General features: G+C 40.7%; 1 protein-coding gene across 1 annotated transcript in view; it reads right to left on the bottom strand.

The window, feature by feature from the left end:
- Nucleotides 1-2,862: 2,862 nt before the first annotated feature.
- LOC136881880 (oocyte zinc finger protein XlCOF6-like) overlaps nucleotides 2,863-24,784 on the bottom strand; it is a 148,423-nt gene continuing 126,501 nt past the window's right edge. Inside the window, exon 4 of the mRNA XM_068229435.1 lies at nucleotides 2,863-2,991. Within this exon, the coding sequence (XP_068085536.1) occupies nucleotides 2,949-2,991 (43 nt within the window). The 3' untranslated portion in view covers nucleotides 2,863-2,948. The remainder of the gene's footprint in view (nucleotides 2,992-24,784) is intronic.

Here is a 24,784-nt window from a genome sequence, read left to right as displayed (position 1 = left end):
CGGGTCCATTCTTAACAAGAAATCACGCAGGAGACGAACCGTATTAACAGAGAAAAATCTTGATGAAATAGGAGCTCTCTTGGAAAGAACTCCAACAAAATCCCTGTGGCGTCTCGCCGTACAAGTTAATGTGTCAGTATCTCCTGCCCGCAAAGCAACAAAACTGTTAAAAGCAAAACCGTACAAACCCACATCTGCCCAATATTTAAGGGGACCTGACAGTTTCGCTAGGGTTCGGTATTGTAACTGTTTGCTTCAGTCAGATCACGATGGATATGTTGACCCAGAACTTTTATTCTATAGTGATGAAGCATGGTTACACTTAAGTGGCTATGTAAATAGTCAAAACAATCGCTACTGGTGTGCAGAAAATTCCCACCAGGTGCATGTCCGTCCACTTCATAATGTAAAAATAGGAGTTTGGTGCGCAATATGTGCTCGCAGAATTATAAGGCCAAATTTTTCCGCGAAACGATAAATGCTGATCGATATAATATAGACCTCATTCTCAGACCATTCTTTCAAGACTTGAAAGGAGTAATGTTTACTTCATGCAAGATAATGGGACGGCACACGCTGCTAATCGGTCTATGGAGGTAATACGGAAAGTTTTCGAAGATCGTGTGGATAATTATACCCCTAAATCTCATTATTTAAATCCCTGTGATTATTACCTGTGGGGATGCCAAAGGGAAACTGTATGTGAACAACTCTCAAACAAGAGAAGAACTACAAGAGAATATTACACAAGTTATTTCGAACATCACACCGGCTGAGACTCGCTGAGTGTCTGCAAACCTATTTACGAGGTATCAGGCGTGTTTGACAGCTGAGGGACAACATTTAGAACATCAAATGTAATGCCAGGTAGGTTTTAAACTAATAGTTGCACTAGAAATGGATTTCTATAAGCGTGAATTGCCGTCAGTAGTAGGGAGGAAAAGCGCGCATTATACCGGCTAGCGACCGAGTGCTCTGAGTGGTGCTCCGGAACCAGTTAAAAAGGATGTTACCAGCTGCCCTGTTTGATTGAATTCATTTTCCATTTCATCCTGAAAGTATTTCAATGATGCTATGAGATCTGTTGTGTGGCCTCCGCAAAGGCCTAGTGCAGTCCCGTAGGCGACCTGCGCTTCGTGATGACGAAGAAATGATGATGGAGATGGCCCCATGCCAGGGGAATGGTTAAAATTCCCGACTGTGGCAGTAATAGAACCCGGCACCCCTGTGACCAATGGCCGGTACGCTAACCATTTAGCCATGGAATCGGACAGGTCTGAAATAAGTTGTACTTAGTCCTGTAACACAATGAATGTGTTTGAATATCAGAATGGTTCCCTATACCGTACAAATACCAAGATTTCTTCCTACCCAAAACTAGCTCTCGGTAATTGCAAAGAATAAAACAGTTCATGCATCATATTATCTTATTTGGCTTTACAGATACTAAGGGCAATTTTAAATAAGCAGATAGTGACAATGTTGAATGTTAAGAATTGCTGCCAGTGTGATTCAAAGAAAATTACTGCTTTTATACTTTGAGGACTATTTATAAATAATTTTGAGTGTTACCGGTAATTTTCTACTGATATATGGGATTGTTTTAAAAACAGATTTGATTCAATTTAGACCATTTTATGCATCACTTGTTTATTCTTCAAACTACTGTTGCTATATTCGGTTTAAACACTTATACCTGTAAATCCTGGTGAAAGGTATCTTATGTAATCTTCAGTGGCACCGACTTTGGTAGAGGCAAGGTATTTTCTGCCCCCTCCCCCACTAAAACTGATCTCAGGGGGCAGAGTGTCTATTTTCACTCCCGAAAGAATTATCCTTCTAGATGGTAAGTCCCTTACACTACCTCCATCGACATGTTGGTTCACGTGTGAGCCGAGTCGACTGCTCCAGGACTTCCTGAGTTTCCATAGAAGTAATCAGTGCAGTTAACATGTGCAGTCAAGAGAGGTAAAGACTAGCGAGTTTCGTAAGTGTGAGTTAATGCAGCATGGCCAGAAATGGAGATAACACAACACAGTTTTCAAAGTTTAATGACAAAGAAATGTAATTAAAAGTAAAAATGTAAATGTAAATAGTTTGTGGAAAAGGAGAAAATAAAAAGAGTAAAATAAAAAAATGAAACTGCAAGAATTTACATGTCTTCGGAAACTATTTAAGTTAAAAATAAGAAGTTTAGAAAAATTAAAAGTTAAAAAAGCTGGCATGGCATTTAAACCGAACCGTTATTAATTATGGTACATTCCAAGCTCGATACCGAACTTTTAAAATTAGGGGTACTGTTTACGTGTACAATAAATGGTAAATTCATGGGTATGGCTATCTATAGGTATTTTCAAATTCAATTTTCATAAACATACTTAAATTATTTATCTTAACAGATCATGACCTTTCCCCACCCTTCGCCTTTACCAGATTAAATTTTCATCAGCATAGCCACCAGGCTTAACCGACCACAAATTACATCATCTTGGTTTTCAAAGAAAGGGACCTTCGAGAATAGTGAAGAGTTTTTAATGAAAATAAAGAATAACTCTTACAAAGGGAAGCGCCACCATAAATACATCAAAGCAATAAACAAATCGAGGTAAACAAGTATCAACCCCATCAAAATAAGCAAAAATAAACAGAAAATATAATTTAAACCGGGAGAACAGAAATAAAATATAAAGTCCATCAGGACAAGTTAAATACATTTCTGTGACTATGTTCAACACACGAAACACATGATACAGATGTTGGTTCCCTATGGGAATCAACATCTATACATTCTGATGGCCAAGCAGGCATCGATTTTTGGTAGTGAGACAAAGTCTCTCTTAGTGCACTGGTACTGCCGGTGGCTCCAAGTAGCCTGCGAAGGGGCTTCCATGGTGTGCACTAGCCATGCGTCTTGGTGGATGTGCTAAGTACCAACTGATGAGCCCAACTTAGCACACGGGGGCGAAACGCTTGCAACCAGGAATGATGTAACTGGAAAATAACGGACCATTTATCTTGGTACATTAAATACACGTACACAAAGCATATTTCTCAACAATACAATGCAGGTGATAACATTAAATAATCACTATCACCACGCCCAATGGCAACAATACAGCATTCAAGAAGACGTGATTTTATCGGCAAGCAAAAGCAACATCTCACAATAATGCAACAGACGGCCTCAGGTCCAGAAATGAAAAATATTGGAACGTAAATTACCTAAGAGGAATAATAAAAGAAATTTAGAATAATCAAATCAAGACAACTGCCTACGATTTCCACTGGCTCTGATTGAAATATTTATATTTCATATTCTGTAACAAAAATTACTATCCTCAGATTCTCGCATCCATGAACCTAGGCAGGAAGCTCATCCACTGCCATTCACGACTAACAAACTCGTACTTTGCTATCTTATTTCACAAAAACTGGCCATTAGATCCTGTATTGTGAGAAAAAGTGCGAGTAAAATCTCCAGCGCAGCATCCTTTCACCCACCACCCACCGCGGTATCACCTTAGCGAACACTTAACAACCACTAATGACAATGTGACCACCGCTTCTTTACAAGAGTGGACTCTTCTATTTCAGCCAGGTGATTGTAGTCAGTTCAAAGACAGGTGCGTGTTTTGTGGAAGTGGTTTGACCGATTTACAATAAACTAATACAAGTATCGCCATACCTGTGGATAACTGTGGATAAGGGGTATAAAGAGACACCGTGGAAGTTATTTATCCCTCCTTCTAACATATTCAGTCCTAATAAAGAACAAGAATAATCAAAAGTACATTGTTTTTTCACTTCTACTTCTGCTCCCACCAGCAACATTAATTCTACACCCAAACACAAAGTGTAAATATCAAGATGACTGACGTGCTTTTGAATAATCAAGAACCACCTCAAAATCTTCTTTGTTTGGAGATTTTAGCTAACGACAGTTTGAAGCCTGTGAGACACTTGCAGACAAAACATCCAGACTGTGTAAGTAAACCTACAGAAATTTTTAAGCGTCATGAGCAACAACTGAAAGGTGATGTCAGATTTCCTTGAGAAGCGCGCAACAGTGCCTAAAAGAAAGTGCTAAGAGCATCCTATTTAATTGCAAAATCCAAGTCGCCTTGGATCATTGGTGAGAAATTATTTTTAGCTGTGAAAATGTACGCGATCATACACGGAGAAAAGTCCGGCGAGTGTCTGAAGTGGCTCGCCGTACTGATACAATACCCTCTGACAAAAACATCAATATTGCTACCACGTCACAGTGCCCAGCTCTTTGTTTTCGTACGCTACCGTCATGAACATGAAATGCACGACGATTTTCTATTTCGTAGAGCTCAGGAAGGAAGGACTACTGGGGAAGATATTTTTTTCTTGTGAATTCGTTTTTCATTGACAACAATCTGTCGTGGACAAATTGTGTTGGTATATGAACCGATTGAGTGACGGTATTTACTGGAACTTCAAAGGAGTTCAAAGCAAGAGAGAGTCCCGTTACTAACTGTGTAAAATTTACACATTACATGATAGACAGGAAGGCGTTGACTTCAAAAGTATTACAACCAGAAGTCAATAAATTGCTGAACGATGCATTCAGTGTTGTAAATCATGTAAAAGCAAGAGCTTTAAACAGTAGGCCATTTTCCATTTTTTTCCAGATGGGATCTACACGATTCGCTTCTATTGCACAGGTAGGTACGTTGGTTGTCTCGTGGTAGAGTTCTTCGTCACGTTGATGTTACTGGGTGCTTTAACAATGGAGAATGGCGGATGAGAAGTTATATTTATTAGGTTATAAAAGTAAACATTCTTCTGGAGCCTAGCGGCTGTCGCAGTGAACACATTTCCTCTCTACAAGTTATTCCACATAAGATTTGTGACATTTCAAATCCATTATAATGTTATAAAACTTACACTCCACATACTGAATTTTACAATTGTTTGATCAAATAGAACATGTTCTAATTTGCTTTCAAGACTTTTGAAGACCTCTTAATATTTGTCAAGTACTGCAAGCGATGTGACAAGTAAACTTTTGAAGTACTGAACATTCTTGTGAAGTATTAAACTTGACAAAACTTTGACCGTATACCGCAGGCTTTATTTTTGCGTTACACTGTTCCCTTGTCGCACTCATGATTGTGTGGGAAGTAGTTGATCCTTCCCAAACATAGAGTATAATAAAAGTAAGTTGAACAATTAAACTTACATTTATTTTTTTGAAAATATCAACTAGTACCATACACTAAAGTAAATGAAAGAGGAATTTTGAAATTGATTCACAATCCAAGGACAGGGAATCAAAACTCTGAGATTTGCTAACGAGATTGTTATTTTATATGAGGCTGTAGAAGACGTGGATGGTGTGGACACAGTCTTGGAGAAGAAGTCCAAAGCAAAAGTAAGGGAGTGCAGTCGAATGGTGTCTGGCGATGCAGAAAATGAAGTCTTAAAGTAGGTGAATACTGTTACTTGTGTATTAGAATAACTCATGATGGGAGTGATAAATAGAACATGACGTGGTACAAGCAATAAGAACTTCCGCTCCGTCCCTCAAGATTTATATATAAGCAGACGACATGGTGATGGGTTCGCACGATACTAACGAACTCCAGAAAGGAATAAATGCTCTAGGAACATGGGCTGAATACAACGGATTGCAAATAAACGCAGAAAAGACAGTACACATGGTCTTCAGGAAAGGAGGACGCCTATCTGCAAGGGACAAAATTTACCTCAAACATGAACCTCTACAAACTACGAACAGCTTCAAATATCTGGGCGTAACGGTCCAGACAACAGCACACTCATTAAAAATTCACACAACACAACGAGCAGCTGCCGCAACCAAAACCATCTACGACATCATGTCATTAAGCAAACTTTCCCTGGATACAGCTATAGCCCTCTTTGAAGCCCAAATCGTTCCTATTCTAACATACGGAATAGAGATAACATGGGAAAAATTAAGCTATAAAAACCTAATACGAATGTAAAAAGTGAAAACCAGATTCTTGAAAGCAGCCCTCGGAATTTCAAAGTACACCAAGTCAAGACTAGCGTACGAACTCGCGAGAGAAACATTTCTAATAGAGGACCTGAGATGGAAATTCAATCTGCCCTGTACAGACAACTGGAAGAAACTGTGGTTAGAGAGGGTGAAGAAAAAGAAGGAGATATGGCCAGAGTTCTACTCTTCAGAGGCCATGATGAACAGAGCATGGACAGGCACAAACCAGGAGCTGAGCCATTTTGTAAATTCCATGGCAGTCCATGGCTACCATCACAAAATATGTAGGTCGAAGACATATCACGACCCGGACTCGATGTGCATATGTAAACTCTGTGGTAAACATTGTGACCGATATCACGTACTGTCGTGTAAAAATGGTGTGAAATCAATCATAGACCTCTGTATTGATTAATGTATCCTAATATTGCACAACTTGTGCGCAATAAAGTTTATATATAAAATGTATTGTTACAGAAGAATACAGATAGATAGAATTATGAAGTTTATTTTTTACAAATTACTTTACGTCGCAGAGACACAAATAGGTCTTATGGCGACGATGGCACAGGAAGGGACTAGGAAAGGAAGGAAGTTGCCATGGTCTTAAGGTATAGCCCCAACATTTGCCTAGTATGAACGTGGGAAACCACGGAAAACCATCTTCAGTGTTGCCGACAGTGGGGTTCGAACCTACTACCTCCCGAATACTAATACTGGCCGCACTTACGCTACTGCAGCTATCGAGCTCTGTGAATTACGAACGAAGAGGTACTGAATCAATTAGCGAGAGAAGAACGAACATAACAAGAGAATAGGGCTTGTTCAGTTGGTGTAGGAGTAGCACAGGATAGGGTGGGGCGGAGAGCTGTATCAAAGCAGTCTATGGACTAATGACCCAAACAAACAACATGTATTTATGCGTCACACTATTGATATCGCGTACATGATTCCAATTGTCACCACTCAGCCTAAGAACCGGAAACTAAGGAATCAACACTCCTCTCCGTCATTTTGGAAAATTTTACCCCTTCTGAATCCGCCCCCCCCCCCCCCCTGCCGGTGGAGGCTGAACATGGACTTAAAACGACATCCATAGTGTCTAATTCATGTCAGTACCCCCAAAAAATATGGAGTCAACACTATTTAGGGTTATTTTTATATGCAATCCTTACACCACCTCCGCCCCTAGCAGTGCTAGGATGGCTTATCCCACAGTGCTTCTCTCAAGACATTAAGCCATTTAGCACCAATTTATAACTTTGAAATATTTAAACAGAATCTCTTGTAAATACTGAATTTAACGCTTGTATGATTCTCACAGCCATTACTGTAATACTGTAGTGTGGAAATTGGGAGAGTATCTCGGCAGATTAATTTTGTCTGTAAGTTTTAAAATATATTTACAATGATCATGCTAATAACAGTGTGGAAATGTCGATCCAGTTGCCATAAGTGTCTGGCAGATTAACGCTAGGTATGAGTTTAAAACGTTTGAAGTAGAATCTCTCCTTAGCTTCGCCTATATTCACGCACATGCCTACTTCGAACACCAGACCTTCATACTATTCTGGATTCCTTGAGCTGACATATGGCCTGTCATTTCTTCATCAGATTCCTAATGCCAATATCTCCGATGGTTAGTTTTAGGGCCTCAAAACAAGGTTTTCGATACCCCATAGGGAGTTATCGAGCTTCGTCCTGGCCTTGTACTCTATACCAGATTCGATATATTGCCTTTATTAACGTGCCAAAGGGCCTAAATCTACGGAATGAGTTATTATAGACAGGGTTATCTGCAGGGTCCTAAAAGGTAAGTACACAAAATTTGATTCAGATTGACGGAACGGTATGGATTTGTATATGGAACGGCCCGACAGACATTCTGCTTAATATATGGTATATATAAGTATACAGATTGCTACGGCTGATATCATACATATCCTGATATTATTTATGTGGGCAATATAATTCTCACCTCAAGATCCAGCGCGGAACTACTTTAGACATTTAACGTGTTGGTCAAATGGACAGAAGGAAACTTCACTTAAATGAAGATAAGACGAGACATTTCCAAAGACCTTCAGAATGGGTGTAAAAGGGCCTGAATCTAGGGAATGGGTTCTCATAGACAGGGTTATCTGCAGGATCCTAAAAGGTAAGTTCACAAAATTTGATTTCTATTGACGGAACGGTATGGATCTGTATATGCAGCGTACGGACAGACATTCTGCTTAACATACGGCATATATAGATAGATAGATAGATAGATAGATAGATAGATAGATAGATAGATAGATAGATAGATAGATAATGCCTTTATTGGTGGCGAAGTTAGGGCTCAAGGCCCTCTCTTACACTTAACCACTAGACGAGTATACATGTACATAACTTATACAGTACTTACAAATACAAATAATACAAATAATATTAATAGCAAAAATAACAGTAATAATATTAAAAAGACAACAAAATAATCCTTTATTTTAAAATACACACAGTAAAATCCACTGCAATAATCCGTTCATTCATCCCATTCATTCTTTCATTCACTCAACAATTATCCAGTAAGTCAGCAGGATCTACTCAACAAATACTCGCGGCACGCCACTTTAAACTTGCGATGAGAGGGATTGTCCCTAATGTTCGCAGGTAGCAAATTCCATGCCCTGGACGCAGAGATTATAAAGAAGCGGTTGTAAGCAGCAGTGCGGTTTACAGGTATAGTAAGAGAGGAGCCAGATCTCGTATTGTGGTCATGATATGAAGAGAGGTAAGAAAAAGGTGAAGAAAGATAGTTGGGAGTATTAGTGGAAACTATTTTGTGCAGAAGTGATAACATGTGAAATTCACGGCGCTGGTGCACTCGAAGCCACGACAATTCCTTATAATATGGTGATATGTGAGCATCATATCGCAGATTAAATATATATCTTACGCAGCTGTTGAGGCTCCGGTCGAGTTTCTTGTTACTGTCGCAGGTAATTTCAGTCAACACAGTGTCACAATAGTCAAGTATAGGTAGTATAAGAGAGTGAATTAGTTGTACTTTAAGTCGAACCGAGAATACATTGCAGAAGCGCTTCAGAGGATATAAGCATTTGTGTACTTTCTTACATGTGCTTATCACCTGTTGAGTCCAATTTAGGGTCTCAGTCATAATAAATCCTTAGTTAGTCACTGAAGTAGAGTAGGGTATGATTTCGTTGTTTAAAATTATTGGAGAGATGTCCCGTTGCTTGAGGGAATATAGGTTTTTACTGGTACCAATAATAATAACTTGAGTTTTATTCGGGTTTATTAGTAAACTGTTTAAATTTGCATAGTCACTAAGATGTTTTAGGTCGGAATTTATTTTAGTAATTGCAGTATCAATATCACTCGGTTTTGAATGACAGTAAATTTGTACATCATCTGCGTACACTTGCACTTTGCAGAATTTAATAGCTTTCGATATATCATTAATTTGAATTATAAATAACAGTGGTCCCAGGACCAACCCCTGAGGGACACCGAGGATCTTACTTTGCCACCCTGAAGTCATGTTTCCCACTGTCACACGTTGCCGGCGATTTTCAAGGTAAGAGGAAAAGAACCGAAGCGACACACTATTAAAATTTAGTTCTCGAAGTTTGTGCAGTAGTAACTGAGGGTTGACAGTGTCAAAGGCACTACTGAGGTCTAATAATGTCAGTACAGTCACGTCCCGTTGGTCCATTGCACGTCTAATATCATCTGTCACTCGTAGTAAAGCTGTCGCATTGCTATGTCCTTTCCTGAAGCCGGATTGGAAGGGATTGAGGAGGGAATGCTTGGTAAGGTATTCAGTAACTTGTGTGTGAACTAGGCGTTGAAGTACGTTGGATGGGGGTGGTAGGATGGATACTGGACGATAATCTGAAGGGGAATCTAACTTGGAGCTCTTCGGGATGGGTCTAATTAGTGCATCTTTCCAAACATCTGGGAACACTCCGTTTGTCAGGCAGTAGTTAAATATATGTGTTAGTATTGGCAGAACAGCTCCCAAGATATCTTTAATCAGCGATATAGGACTGTCATCATTACCTGTGGCATTAGATGTAATAGAGTATATCACACCTTTAACTTCATTCGAAGTGATATTTCTAAAAGACAATTGCTCATGCACAGAATGCTGTTGAAACAAGGGTAGTGAACTTTTAGCGAAGGAGGTAGAGGCTATTCTTGGCCGTGCGAAATATGCTTGGTACATGTTGTTCTACGGTTTTACCTATACCTAACGTACGTAATTTGCTCCATTTTTGTCTCGGGCTGTTGGTGTTCATCAGTTCCTGAAAGTATTTATATTTAGAGTTCCTAATTAGTTGCTTTGTTCTGTTTCTCAGAATCCTGTACCGCTCAAAATCATCTGTGTCATGCGTCAGTTTGTATTGTCTGTGCACTTTGTCACGACTGGTCATAGCAGATCTTATCTCGGCCGTTAGCCACGCGGATGAATGGCGAGTGATTCTTACCTGTTTCTTTGGTGCGTGCTTATCAAATATTTCCAGTAACATTGAATTGAATTTGTTTACTATAGAGTTTATGTTCTTAAAAATTACGTATACTGTCACAAGGAGTAGTATAATTGGACAGTTCTGGCGCCACCACCTCCTCCGGGCTCCCAGGGCTCCCTCCACCAACCGCGGGAAATTTGAATTTTGGCGGGAGATTTGAATTTGTAAACAAAGCCACGTGCTTTTTGACAGCTGTCATCGACAACAACGCATCGCTAACCTCAGTACTGCCATCTTGACGGGCCTAAACCTCAGTGGTACCAACTTAACCTAGCTAGCGCGAGGTAAAAAAAGCCACGGGTTTTTTTACAGCCACGTGCTTTTTGACAGACAACAACGCATCGCTATCCTCAGTACTGCCATCTTGACGGGCCTAAACCTCAGTAGTACCAACTTAACCGAACTAGCGTGTAGTAAACAAAGCCACGTGCTTTTTTGACAGCTGTCATCCGCCATTTTTAAATACAGAGCACTGTGCTGCCCTCTTTATCGTAGTAGATGTAAATTCGTCACCTGTCATCGGCAGTGCTGCCATCTTGGCGGGCCTAAACCTTAATGCTACCAACTTAACCTCACTAGCGTGAGATAAACAAAGCCACGTGCAGCTGTCATCCGCCAGAGAGCACAGTGCTGCCCTCTTTAGCTACTTACCTTTGAAATGTGGCACGTCAAAGCTGTCATCCACCATCTTGCATCCGAAACCTCAGTGCTGCACTCTTTAGCTAGATACCTTTGAAATGTAGTGGCGGCAATTTGAGAAATTCTTAATGCTCTTGCTTGGAAACAAAGCCACGTGCAGCTGTCATCCGCCATCTTTAATCCAGAGAGCACCGTGCTGCTCTCTTTAGCTACTTACCTTTGAAATGTGGTACGTCACAGCTGTCATCCGCCATCTTGCATAGCAATCCTCAGTGCTGCACTCTTTAGCTAGATACCTTTGAAATGTAGTGGCGGCAATTTGGAAAATTCTTTATGCTCTTGTTTGGAAACAAACCTATGCGCTTTTTTTGTCAGCTATCATCCGCCATCTTTAATCCAGAGAGCACCGTGCTGCCCTCTATGTGGGGGTGGTAAATTCTTCGCGCTCTTGTTTGGAAAAAAACCCATGTGCTTTTCTGACAGCTGTCAACCGCCAGAGAGCACCGTGCTGCCCTCTTTGTGCCGGTGGCAAATTCCACGTGCTGTTTGACAGCTGTCATCCGCCATCTTGCATCACAAACCTCAGTGCTGTACTCTTTAGCTAGATACCTTTGAAATGTGGTGGCGGCAAATTCCACGTGCTCTTGTTTAGTAAACAAAGCCACGTGTTTTTTGACAGCTGTCGTCCGCCATCTTTAATCAATAGAGCACTGTGCTTCTATCATGCGGGTAATTTCGTCAGCTGTCATCCGCCATCTTTAATCCACAGAGCACCGTGCTGCTCTCTGTAGTAGCGGGTAATTTCAAAAGTTCTGTTACCTGTCATCCGCCATCTTTAATCAAGAGAGCACCGTGCTGCCATCTTTAGCTAGATACCTTTGAACTGTGGTGGCGGCAAATTCCACGTGCTCTTGTTTAGTAAACAAACTCACGCGCTTTTTGTCAGCTGTCATCCGCCATCTTACATCGCAAACCTCAGTGCTACACTCTTTAGTTGAAAAATGGTGGCGGATAATTTAAAAAGAAAAATTCTACAGCAGCCATCTCTCGACGCTAATTGCACAAGATGGTGGCTATACATGACTCCTTAAAGGTGCTTATGCAAGATGATCGCTATACATAGTTTCTTATGAGACTCCCTTGGGATGCTTGCGCAAGATGGCGGTTATACAAGGTTCCTTATGAGACACCCTAGGGATGCTTGCGCAAGATGGTGGTTGCTCTTATGAGGCGGCTTAAGGATCCTTGCACAAGATGGCTAGAGACACCCCCCACCCCTAAGGATGCTTGCGCAAGATGGCGGACGCAAGATGGCGGCTATACATAGCTCCTTATGAGACAGCCAGTACTCGATACAACATGTGATCAGAACATTGATTGATGTGATCAGAACACAAAATAAGTGATCAAGACTAGAATCGAACACTGTACTCGATGTCTTTAACTTCAACATGTGATTAAAACATTGTTTGGTGTGTTCAGAACACTACATAAGTAGAATCGAACGCTGTACTTAATACAACATGTTAGAGGATACCTTTGTTCTAAGAAGATCAGATTGAAACATAACAAGACTAGAATTGAACACTGCACTCGATGTCGTTAACCTTAACATGTGAACAGAACATTGATTGATGTGTTCAGATCACTAAACAAGTAGAACCGAACACTATACTCGATACAACATGTTAGGGGATACCTTTGTTCTAAGAAAATTAGATTGAAACATAACAAGACTAGAATCGAACACTGCACTCGATGTCGTTAACCTTAACATGTGATCAGAACATTGATTGATGTGTTCAGATCACTAAACAAGTAGAACCGAACACTGTACTCGATACAACATGTTAGAGGATACCTTTGTTCTAAGAAGATCAGATTGAAACATAACATGACTAGAATTGAACACAGCACTCGATGTCGTTAACATTAACATGTGATCAGAACATTGATTGATGTGTTCAGATCACTAAACAAGTAGAACCAAACACTGTACTCGATACAACATGTTAGGGGATACCTTTGTTCTAAGAAGATCAGATTGAAACATAACAAGATTAGAATTGAACACTGCACTCGATACAACATGTAATCAGAACATTGACTGATGTGTTCAGATCACTAAACAAGTAGAACCGAACACTGTACAACATGTTAGGGGATACCTTTGTTCTAAGAAAATTAGATTGAAGCTAACAAGACTAGAATCGAACACTGCACTCGATGTCGTTAACCTTAACATGTGATCCGATACAACATGTTAGGGGATACCTTTGTCCTAAGAAAATTAGATTGAAACATAGCAAGACTAGAATCGAACACTGTAAGAACTTTGTTTGATGTGTTCAGAGCAAAAGTACAACTTCAATGATTTGCCGAGTGTAAAAATCAAAAAACACACACTGTGCACATATCGCATAGCTATCTCGCCTATCACTTGCCTAGTATGAAAATCAAAAACACACTGTGCACATATCGCATAGCTAACTCGGCAACACTTCAAATGATTTGCTTAGTACGAAAATAAAAAATCTATACCGCGTAGCTAACTCGTTCATCGCACTGCTAAGACGCTTAGTAATTGCGAATACACTGATATATCTCATACGAAAATCAAGAAAGCACACTGCGTAGCCAACAGTACTGCGAGTTTCCGCTATAGCTGGCGTATTTTTTTGCTGAGATATCATGCTACTTCCGTTCGCCAGCGTCTATTTCGTCTTACAACTTGGAGGAGACAACATGTGTACATATAATTTATGATCTTTCACCCCCCTATTTTTTTTAAAAAACATGTAAGTATGTAGTATCTCGCAACATTCTTATCCGTGTGTGTGTGTGTTTCGAGAAAATAAGAGTAACGTGTATCAGTGTTCTAGTCGTGTTGCAATTAATAAGCGAGTGACCGAGCGAGTTGGCTACGCAGTGTGCTTTCTTGATTTTCGTATGAGATATATCAGTGTATTCGCAATTACTAAGCGTCTTAGCAGTGCGATGAACGAGTTAGCTACGCGGTATAGATATTTTATTTTCGTACTAAGCAAATCATTTGAAGTGTTGCCGAGTTAGCTATGCGATATGTGCACAGTGTGTTTTTGATTTTCATACTAGGCAAGTGATAGGCGAGATAGCTATGCGATATGTGCACAGTGTGTGTTTTTTGATTTTTACACTCGGTAAATCATTGAAGTTGTACTTTTGCTCTGAACACATCAAACAATGTTCTTACAGTATTCGATTCTAGTCTTGCTATGTTTCAATCTAATTTTCTTAGGACAAAGGTATCCCCTAACATGTTGTATCGGATCACATGTAAAGGTTAACGACATCGAGTGCATTTTTCGATTCTAGTCTTGTTAGTTTCAATCTAATTTTCTTAGAACAAAGGTATCCCCTAACATGTTGTACAGTGTTCGGTTCTACTTGTTTAGTGATCTGAACACATCAATCAATGTTCTGATTACATGTTGTATCGAGTGCAGTGTTCAATTCTAATCTTGTTATGTTTCAATCTGATCTTCTTAGAACAAAGGTATCCCCTAACATGCTGTATCGAGTACAGTGTTCGGTTCTACTTGTTTAGTGATCTGAACACATTAATCAATGTTCTGATCACATGTTAAGGTTATCGACATCGAGTGCTGTGTTCAATTCTAGTCTTGTTATGTTTCAATCTGATCTTCTTAGAACAAAGGTATCCCCTAATATGTTGTATCGAGTACAGTGTTCGGTTCTACTTGTGTAGTGATCTGAACACATCAATCAATGTTCTGATCACATGTTAAGGTTAACGACATCGAGTGCAGTGTTCGATTCTAGTCTTGATATGTTTCAATCTAATTTTCTTAGAACAAAGGTATCCCCTAACATGTTGTATCGAGTACAGTGTTCGGTTCTACTTGTTTAGTGATCTGAACACATCAATCAATGTTCTGATCACATGTTAAGGTTATCGACATCGAGTGCTGTGTTCAATTCTAGTCTTGTTATGTTTCAATCTGATCTTCTTAGAACAAAGGTATCCCCAAACATGTTGTATCGAGTACAGTGTTCGGTTCTACTTGTGTAGTGATCTGAACACATCAATCAATGTTCTGATCACATGTTAAGGTTAAGGACATCGAGTGCAGTGTTCGATTCTAGTCTTGATATGTTTCAATCTAATTTTCTTAGAACAAAGGTATCCCCTAACATGTTGTATCGAGTACAGTGTTCGGTTCTACTTGTTTAGTGATCTGAACACATCAATCAATGTTCTGTTCACATGTTAAGGTTAACGACATCGAGTGCAGTGATCGATTCTAGTCTTGTCATGTTTCAATCTGATCTTCTTAGAACAAAGGTATCCCCTAACATGTTGTATTAAGTACAGCGTTCGATTCTACTTATGTAGTGTTCTGAACACACCAAACAATGTTTTATTCACATTTTGAAGTTAACGACATCGAGTACAGTGTTCGATTCTAGTCTTGTCATGTTTCAATCTGATCTTCTTAGAACAAAGGTATCCCCTAACATGTTGTATTAAGTACAGCGTTCGATTCTACTTATGTAGTGTTCTGAACACACCAAACAATGTTTTATTCACATTTTGAAGTTAACGACATCGAGTACAGTGTTCGATTCTAGTCTTGATCACTTATTTTGTGTTCTGAACACATCAATCAATGTTCTGATCTTATGTTGTATCGAGTACTGGCTGTCTCATAAGGAGCTATCTATAGCCGCCATTATGCGTCCGCCATCTTGCGCAAGCATCCTTAGGGGTGGGGGGTGTCTCTAGCCATCTTGTGCAAGGATCCTTAAGCCGCCTCATAAGAGCAACCACCATCTTGCGCAAGCATCCCTAAGGTGTCTCATAAGGAGCCTTGTATAACAGCCATCTTGCGCAAGCATCCCAAGGGCATCTCATAAGAAACTATGTATAGCGATCATCTCGCATGAGCACCTTTAAGGAGTCATGTATAGCCACCATCTTGTGCAATTAGCGTCGAGAGATTGCTGCTGTAGAAGTTTTCTTTTTAAATTATCCGCCACCATTTTTCAACTAAAGAGTGTAGCACTGAGGTTTGTGATGTAAGATGGCGGATGACAGCTGACAAAAAGCGCGTGAGTTTGTTTACTAAACAAGAGCACGTGGAATTTGCCGCCACCACAGTTCAAAGGTATCTAGCTAAAGATGGCAGCACGGTGCTCTCTTGATTAAAGATGGCGGATGACAGGTAACAGAACTTTTGAAATTACCCGCTACTACAGAGAGCAGCACGGTGCTCTGTGGATTAAAGATGGCGGATGACAGCTGACGAAATTACCCGCATGATAGCAGCACAGTGCTCTATTGATTAAAGATGGCGGACGACAGCTGTCAAAAATGCACGTGGCTTTGTTTACTAAACAAGAGCACGTGGAATTTGCCGCCACCACATTTCAAAGGTATCTAGCTAAAGAGTACAGCACTGAGGTTTGTGATGCAAGATGGCGGATAACAGCTGTCAAAAAGCACGTGGAATTTGCCACCGGCACAAAGAGGGCAGCACGGTGCTCTCTGGCGGTTGACAGCTGTCAGAAAAGCACACGGGTTTGTTTCCAAACAAGAGCGCGTAGAATTTACCACCCCCACATAGAGGGCAGCACGGTGCTCTCTGGATTAAAGATGGCGGATGATAGCTGACAAAAAAAGCGCATAGGTTTGTTTCCAAACAAGAGCATAAAGAATTTTTCAAATTGCCGCCACTACATTTCAAAGGTATCTAGCTAAAGAGTGCAGCACTGAGGTTTGCGATTCAAGATGGCGGATGACAGCTGTGACGTACCAGATTTCAAAGGTAAGTAGCTAAAGAGGGCAGCACGGTGCTCTCTGGATTAAGGATGGCGGATGACAGATGCACGTGGCTTTGTTTCCAAACAAGAGCATAAATAATTTCTCAAATTACCGCCACTACATTTCAAAGGTATCTAGCTAAAGAGTGCAGCATTGAGGTTTCGGATGCAAGATGGCGGATGACAGCTGTGACGTACCACATTTCAAAGGTAAGTAGCTAAATAGGGCAGCACTGTGCTCTCTGGCGGATGACAGCTGCACGTGGCTTTGTTTATCTCACGCTAGTGAGGTTAAGTTGGTAGCACTAAGGTTTAGGCCCGCCAAGATGGCAGCACTGCCGATGACAGGTGACGAATTTACATCTACTACGATAAAGAGGGCAGCACAGTGCTCTGTAGTTTAAAGATGGCGGATGACAGCTGTCAAAAGAGCACGTGGCTGTCAAAAAACACGTGGATTTGTTTACCTCACGCTAGTTAGGTTAAGTTGGTACTACTGAGGTTTAGGCCCGTCAAGATGGCAGTACTGAGGTTAGCGGTGCGTTGTTGTCTGTCAAAACGCACGTGGCTGTCAAAAACACGTGGCTTTGTTTACCTCGCGCTAGTTAGGTTAAGTTGGTACTACTGAGGTTTAGGCCCGTCAAGATGGCAGTACTGAGGTTAGTGATGCGTTGTTGTCGATGACAGCTGTCAAAAAGCACGTGGCTTTGTTTACAAATTCAAATCTCCCGCCAAAATTCAAATTTCCCGCGGGTGGTGGAGGGAGCCCGAAGGAGGTGGTGGCGCCAGAACTGTCCAATTATACTACTCCAAGGCAAGTTATATGCATCGTGGCGCAGTTTATTCCAGTCCATATGTCGTAAGTCTCGTATTGTAATGTAGCGTGGTTTGTACTTAGGTATTCGCGTAGAGTAACACACGTACAATAGGTCATGTGAAGAGATGCCAGGAGCAGGGATCTGTCCGTGTTTAATTACTTTCTGAGGTTGATTTGTCACAAGAAGGTCAATTAACGTATGACTTGTGCGGTCAGAGTAATGAACGTGATTAGTAGCGTTGAGGGGTAGAACGGTCATGTTTGTGGCGAGAAATAAATTCAGTAGGTTATTCGCTTCACTAGTCTGCTTTAAAAGGTCAGTGTTAAAATCACCCATGATTATTATGTCATCATATGCCGAGATAAGATTTGCTAATACCTCTTCACAATCATCAGTCTGTCTTACTTTAGGTGGCTTGTACACAATCCCTATTAATATCTTTTTATGGCAGTCTAATTCTACAAACATAAATTCTAGTCGTAGTGTAAGTCTTGGGTCAGAAGTGGAAATTATCTTACATTTCAGGTCATTTCTGTAATAAAGTAGAAGCCCACCACCTATTTTGTCAGTGCGGTCATGGCGTAATATTGAGTATCTGTCAAGGTTAGCTGCCGATGACGGCATGTCTGTACGCATCCAGCTTTCACTGATTCCAATAATATGTACATTGTTCACTTCAAAAATAGCCTGTACCTCCTCCACATGAGCTAATAATTACTGGCCATTTAGGTGGCAACAATGTAACGATCCCGGGTGGCTACTGAGCTGCTCTTGCAACGCAAGTCCTGTTGAAGGTGGTAGGGACAAAAGAGACGGGGTGGGTGAGGGCTGTGGAGAGGAATGCAGGTCAATGGTATTACCGTTGTACTGGTCAACGAACATTTGAAACTAAGCAGTAGGACATAGCAGCTTGGCGAGTAGATCCACTGACTTTCACAAGCACACTTACACTTACACACACACACAACACACACAAATAATAACTAATTAGTATACACATAATTTCTTTCACTAAGTTCACATGTTCAACCTACTCCCTGCAATGTTTTTTTAATTGAGCCATCGTGCATATTTGAATTTTACTTCCACCTTCGCGTAAAACACAAATGCGCCCATCTTGAGTCCAGCATTTCTGCATTCCCCATAAATCTCTTGCCTTATTAAGGGTGTTTTTCTAACACTTGTGAGAGACTCAGTTAGCATGAGTCCACTGCCCTTCAAAGCTCGCTTCGCGCGCCACACTCGATCACGATCATGGTATCGAAGGAACTTGATAATGATCGGTCAATTTCCATGTGAGACCACCTCAGCAGACGTTCGATTACGGCGGCCCAGCCTGTGGCAGCGATCCACATCCAGAATTGAAAGTTCTATTGAGAGTTTATTTTTAGTGTCTCTAGCATTTTGATGTAAACGTCCTCGGACGGCTGTTCCGGCACACCATGTAATAAAAGGCAGTTCCGGCGACTGTACTGTTCGGCCTCATCCAAAACGTCATCTTGTTTCTGAAGCCGATTTTCCAGAGCCTTCAACTCCCCCTTAAGTTTAGAGATGTCTTCGTTGGCCTGTTTCTTGAATGCCTGGAACTCGCCGCCAAGCGCTTGGAGCACGTTCGGTGGGTTGGCGGCACTGACTGCTGAGTCTAGGCGATCTTGAAAGTCTTCATGGAATTTTCAAAAGCCGATATCTTCTTAGCTACTTCCTTCAGAGACATGGTGTTTACTTTTTAAGGAAGAAGGCACTTGAAAATATAACTTAGTTCACACGGATTAGCACTTTCTGCTACTTTACGCAGGGTGTAGCAAGAGCAACTTTACTCGAACATCTCACTTGCCGCCAGATTGCTACGGCTATCTTTTTTTCGTGCTGGTGGCTTCACCTCGCAACGACACAGATAGGTTTTATGGCGACGATGGGAGAGGAAAGAGCTAGGAGTTAGAAGGAAGCGGTCGTGGCCTTAATTAGGGTACAGCCCCAGCATTTGCCAGGAGTGAAAATGGGAAACCACGGAAAACCATCTTCAGGGCTGCCGACAGTGGGGTTCGAAACCACAATCTGCCGGACGCAAGCTCACAGCTGCGCGCTCCTAACCGCACGGCCAAACGCCTGATATACATATCATGAGATTATTTTTGCAGACAATATAATTCTCAACTCAAGATCCAGCGCGAAACTACAACAGATATTTAACGTGCTGGTGAAGTGCACAGAAGAAAACTTCACTTAAATTAGGATATCCGGGAGATAGTGGGTTCGAATCCCACTATCGGCAGCCCTGAAAATGGTTTTCCGTGGTTCCCATTTTCACACGAGGCAAATGCTGGGGCTGTACCTTAATTAAGGCCACGGCCGCTTCCTTCCAACTCCTAGACCTTTCCTATCCAATCGTCGCCATAAGACCTATCTGTGTCGGCGCGACGTAAAGCCCCTAGCAAAAAAAAATTAGGATAAGACAAGAAATTTTCAAAGATCTTTAGAATGAGCGTAAAAGCTTCAGAGTTTTACATACATGGAGGACCTCTGAAGAATGTATCGAGTTTCAAATATTTGGGCATCACGCTAAAATCTAGGGGTAATGTTTTCTCTGCCCACATGAATGACAGGATAAATGTAGCAATTAAGGCCACAAATGACAAAAGAATCTGAATAAACTTTCTATAAAAACAGCATTAAAACTATTATAGACATGAAAATCTCACCCGTTGTCACGTACGGTCTGGAAATTGCTGGCCACATTTGAAAATGAAACAACTAATGAAACTGGAAAAAGTGAAGACAATGTTTCTGAAAAAAATCACTATGTATCCCAAAACACACACCTTCAAGGCTTGTGTATGAGTTAACATGTGAACCGTTCTACGTAGCAGATCTTCGTTATCACGTGATGCTACCATCTACACCGAGTTATGTGCAGTTTATAGAGAAATTAAGGACAGAGAAGAGACATATGGAGTGAATTTTACTCCACGGAGGCAATGATCTACAAAGACTGGCAAGGAGCAGGTTACGAGTTGAGACGCTTTGTCACACGCTGTTTTCTCTTGCCGTGTGAACGCGCCAGTGATATGGGGACAAGCAAAGTGGCCTTAGGCCTCTACTTTCTAGCACAAACACCACTGGTCTGGATTGGTTAGGGTAAGTGCTGGACAAGACCATTGGTCAGGTCTGCTTTAATTGTGCCGGAGTTGGTAAAGGAATCCAATTATCATGGAATGAAGTCACGTACCACTTTACCCTGGCCAATAGGAATGCAAGCAGCCACTGGTCTGGATTGGTTAGGATAAGTGCTGGACAAGACCATTGGTCAGGTCTGCTTTAATTGTGCCGGAGTTGGTAAAGGAATCCAATTATCATGGAATGAAGTCACGTACCACTTTACCCTGGCCAATAGGAATGCAAGCAGCCACTGGTCTGGATTGGTTAGGGTAAGTGCTGGACAAGACCATTGGTCAGGTCTGCTTTAATTGTGCCGGAGTTGCTAAAGGAATCCAATTATCATGGAATGAAGTCACGTACCACTTTACCCTGGCCAATAGGAATGCAAGCAGCCACTGCAGCAATGGAAAATGCCATCTAATGCTCTTCATGAGGTTATAAAAGTAAATGTACTTCTTGGGTGGGATGGTAGGTTCCTGGGCATTGCAATGAACACATCTCTCATCTGACGCTCTTTCCAAGTATGATTTCATTAATGTCTACCTCCCTATAACGCTAGAAACATGTTGTGACTAGGTGTCAATTTTTACCCAGTTGGAAAAAGAGATGCACCCGGGGCCACTGTCAGTCCTTCATAGTTTCATCTTTATATTGTCTTTAGTATGCTTGTTAAGCAAGACAGAGGTGAGGTGTGGTATCAGGTTTCTGATATTCTGTGTGAACGATACACAACTCGCGCAGCCCAGAAATAATAGGCCTACTTATTAAGTGCGCCACGTGCGTTGTATGCAGTTCACGCCATCAGTGTTTAAAGGCAATGCCTTGTCTATGCAACCATTTTTCTCCGTCCTCAGCTCCGCGTTTCATTACATAACAAGAACCATAATGAAGTGTCTGTGCCAAGTCTTGAAGGAATTATTTCCTTGGTCGTCCTCTGCCTTTCTTAGCCGTGATTTTCCCTTCCAGTAGATTGGTGAGAAATATTTAAGTCGGAGGAACAAAATTATAGGTCGTCCTCAGCCTTTCTTCCCCATGATTTTCCCTTCCAGAAGACTGGTAAGAAGGATTCATGTCAGAGGAACAACATTATATAAAAAAAGATCTGCAATGAATTTATTGATATGAGTGAAAAGGATGTGTCATTATTTAGTGACGGTTCAGTTGAGTATTTACCTCGTGAATTTACAAATGAAAATAAATGAGAAGTGGGAAGTAAGACCAGTAGTTACAAACCCGACAGTATAAACAGGATGTACTGATGCTAAGGACTGTTCAAGGTGATGAGGAAAAGGAAGTTCAAACTAGAGCCGGTAATAGTAATCGACTATGACCATTCTAAATCATTCATAGAAGTGTCTGTCAGATGAAATCATACTTCCATTCCCTAAGACGTGGCATAAAATATACTAATGCCCACAACAGCTGGAGTCCAACGCATAGGCCTAGCGCCACTGGCTCGAAAAGGTTGACTAAAGCGGTTCGAAAAGGATCTATTGCTATGGCAACGATAACAGCGATGCCATATTTAACGAAGCTATCGCCCCGTGGGTTGGCTTGCTCTCAGTCTCTTTTGTAACATTATATGAGCTGTTGCTGTTTGTATATTTACCTGTTTGTTTTATGAATATTATTTTAGTTCTTAGTTCATTTGTGTTTAGTTGTTAATTTTATTGTAAGTTAATCAGTGACCAGTTGTACAGATTTGTTCTCTATTTAACATGTGCACTTATTAAGGTTATTGTCAGAAACTTATAATTCTGTTAGTGATCACAAAATCTATTTATCGGTACTGAGCTATTATTGCATAAGACCAATTTCATGTTTTTGCCCGTATTGAACTTACTACTAGTATTTGCAATTCTTGTCCTTATTATCCACTCAATTCAATACATGAAATATTTATTATCTCCAAAGGGACATTACAATACAAATAACGAAAACACAACGAAAAAATACTGCAATTTAAATCCTTTAACTTTCACTAATTTCATTTCCCGATAAATACACTAACAGTGTTGGAAAAATCAAGAAACAACCCAGAATTAGCCAAATCTTTCAATTTAATTGTCATATTTAATATGACTTGGACATCAATATTATGTCATTAACGTCTAGGCCATTGATGTTACATTATAATTGTCAAAAATAATGTTGGTTACTACTTTTTAAGTAGTGACGAAATTTTATTGTGTAAAACATTTTCAATCAAAAAGTTATTATAAATAAGGTTTAATGTATGACTCAACCTTGAGAAAATCGTATAAAAGATGGCCGAAGATGCTCGATATAGCGTAAAATAATAATGAACGTAAAGTGAGTCCACTCGAGACCTCCTTCCAGCCTTCAACGCCAACACCCCTTCCTCCACACCTCAACAACCGAACTTTGCCGAACAGTACCCCTCCCGTCAAGAACGTGAAACCAACAAAGTGCTGGTCTGCATTGATTCAATCGTGACAGTAAGCAGGTTCAAGATATAGAAAGAGAATGGGTGGCATACAGGGATGCTGTAGTAGCAACAGCAAGGGAATGCCTAAGAACAACTGTGTGTAAAGGTAGGAACAATTGTACATAGATGAAAGAAACAGAGCGAAAAAATAGTTGCTGAATCCAAAAAGAAGTCTTGGGAAGATTTTGGTAGTAACCTAGAAAGGCTAGGTCAAGCCTCAGGGAACCTTTTTGTACAGTAATAAAGAACGATAGGAAGGGAGGGAAAAAGGAAATGAACAGTGTTTTGGGTCATTCAGGTGAACTCATTATAGATCCCAGGGAATCACTGGACAGGTGGAGGGAATATTTTGAAAATCTTCTGAACATAAAAGGAAATCTTCATGGTGGTGCCGCGAACAATGGAGCTCAAGAGGAGGAGGAAAATGATGTTGGTGAAATTACGCATGAAGAAGTAGCAAGGATGGTAAATAAATTCCATTGTCCTAAAGCAGCAGGAATAGATGAAATTAGACCTGAAATAGTGAAGTATAGTGGAAAGGCAGGGATGAAATGGCTTCATAGACTAATAAGATTAGCATGGAGCGTTGGTAGTGCACCTTTAGATTGGACAAAAGCAGTAATTGCACCTATAGATAAGCAACAGGAAGGATTGCATCAACTATCGAGGTATCACTTTGATTAATGTACCAGGCAAAATATTCCCTGGCATCATGGAAGGGAGGGTGCGATCAGTCGTTGAGGGGAAGTTGGATAAAAACCAATGTGGTTTCAGACCACACAGAGGCTGTCAGGATCAAATTTTCAGTATGCGCCAGGTAATTGAAAAATGCTACGGGAGGAATAGACAGTTGTGTTTATGTTTCGTAGGTCTAGAGGAAGCATATTACAGAGTACCGAGGGAATAGATGTTCCCCATACTGGGGGACTATGGGATTAAGGGTAGATTATTAAAATCAATCAAAGGCATTTATGTTGACAATTGGGCTGCAGTGAGAATTGATGGTAGAATGGGTTCTTTTTTTTTTCAGGGTACTTACAGGTGTTAGACAAGTTGTAATGTTTCACCTTTGTTGTTCGTAGTTTACATGGATCATCTGCTGAAAGATATGAGGCCACAGCATTCGTTGCAAGTATAGGATTGTGGCGACATTTAGTAAATTCACAGAGGCTTTCAGGCTGAACGCTGAAAGACATAACGGTCTATAATGATGGTGTATGTATGTTTGTATGTTTACTATCTTAAGCCACACACACATTACGGTACGGTATATAATATTATATAATATTTCTCGATGCGAATCTTGTTCCTAGCATGAATTGTATCATTTGGCTTAGTTGTTTAAGCAGTAACA

This window comes from Anabrus simplex, chromosome 10 (genome assembly GCF_040414725.1).
Source record: "Anabrus simplex isolate iqAnaSimp1 chromosome 10, ASM4041472v1, whole genome shotgun sequence".
Taxonomy (NCBI): domain Eukaryota; kingdom Metazoa; phylum Arthropoda; class Insecta; order Orthoptera; family Tettigoniidae; genus Anabrus; species Anabrus simplex.
The sequence above is the reverse complement of the archived record's forward strand: the minus strand, read 5'-3'. Positions and strand labels throughout refer to the sequence as shown.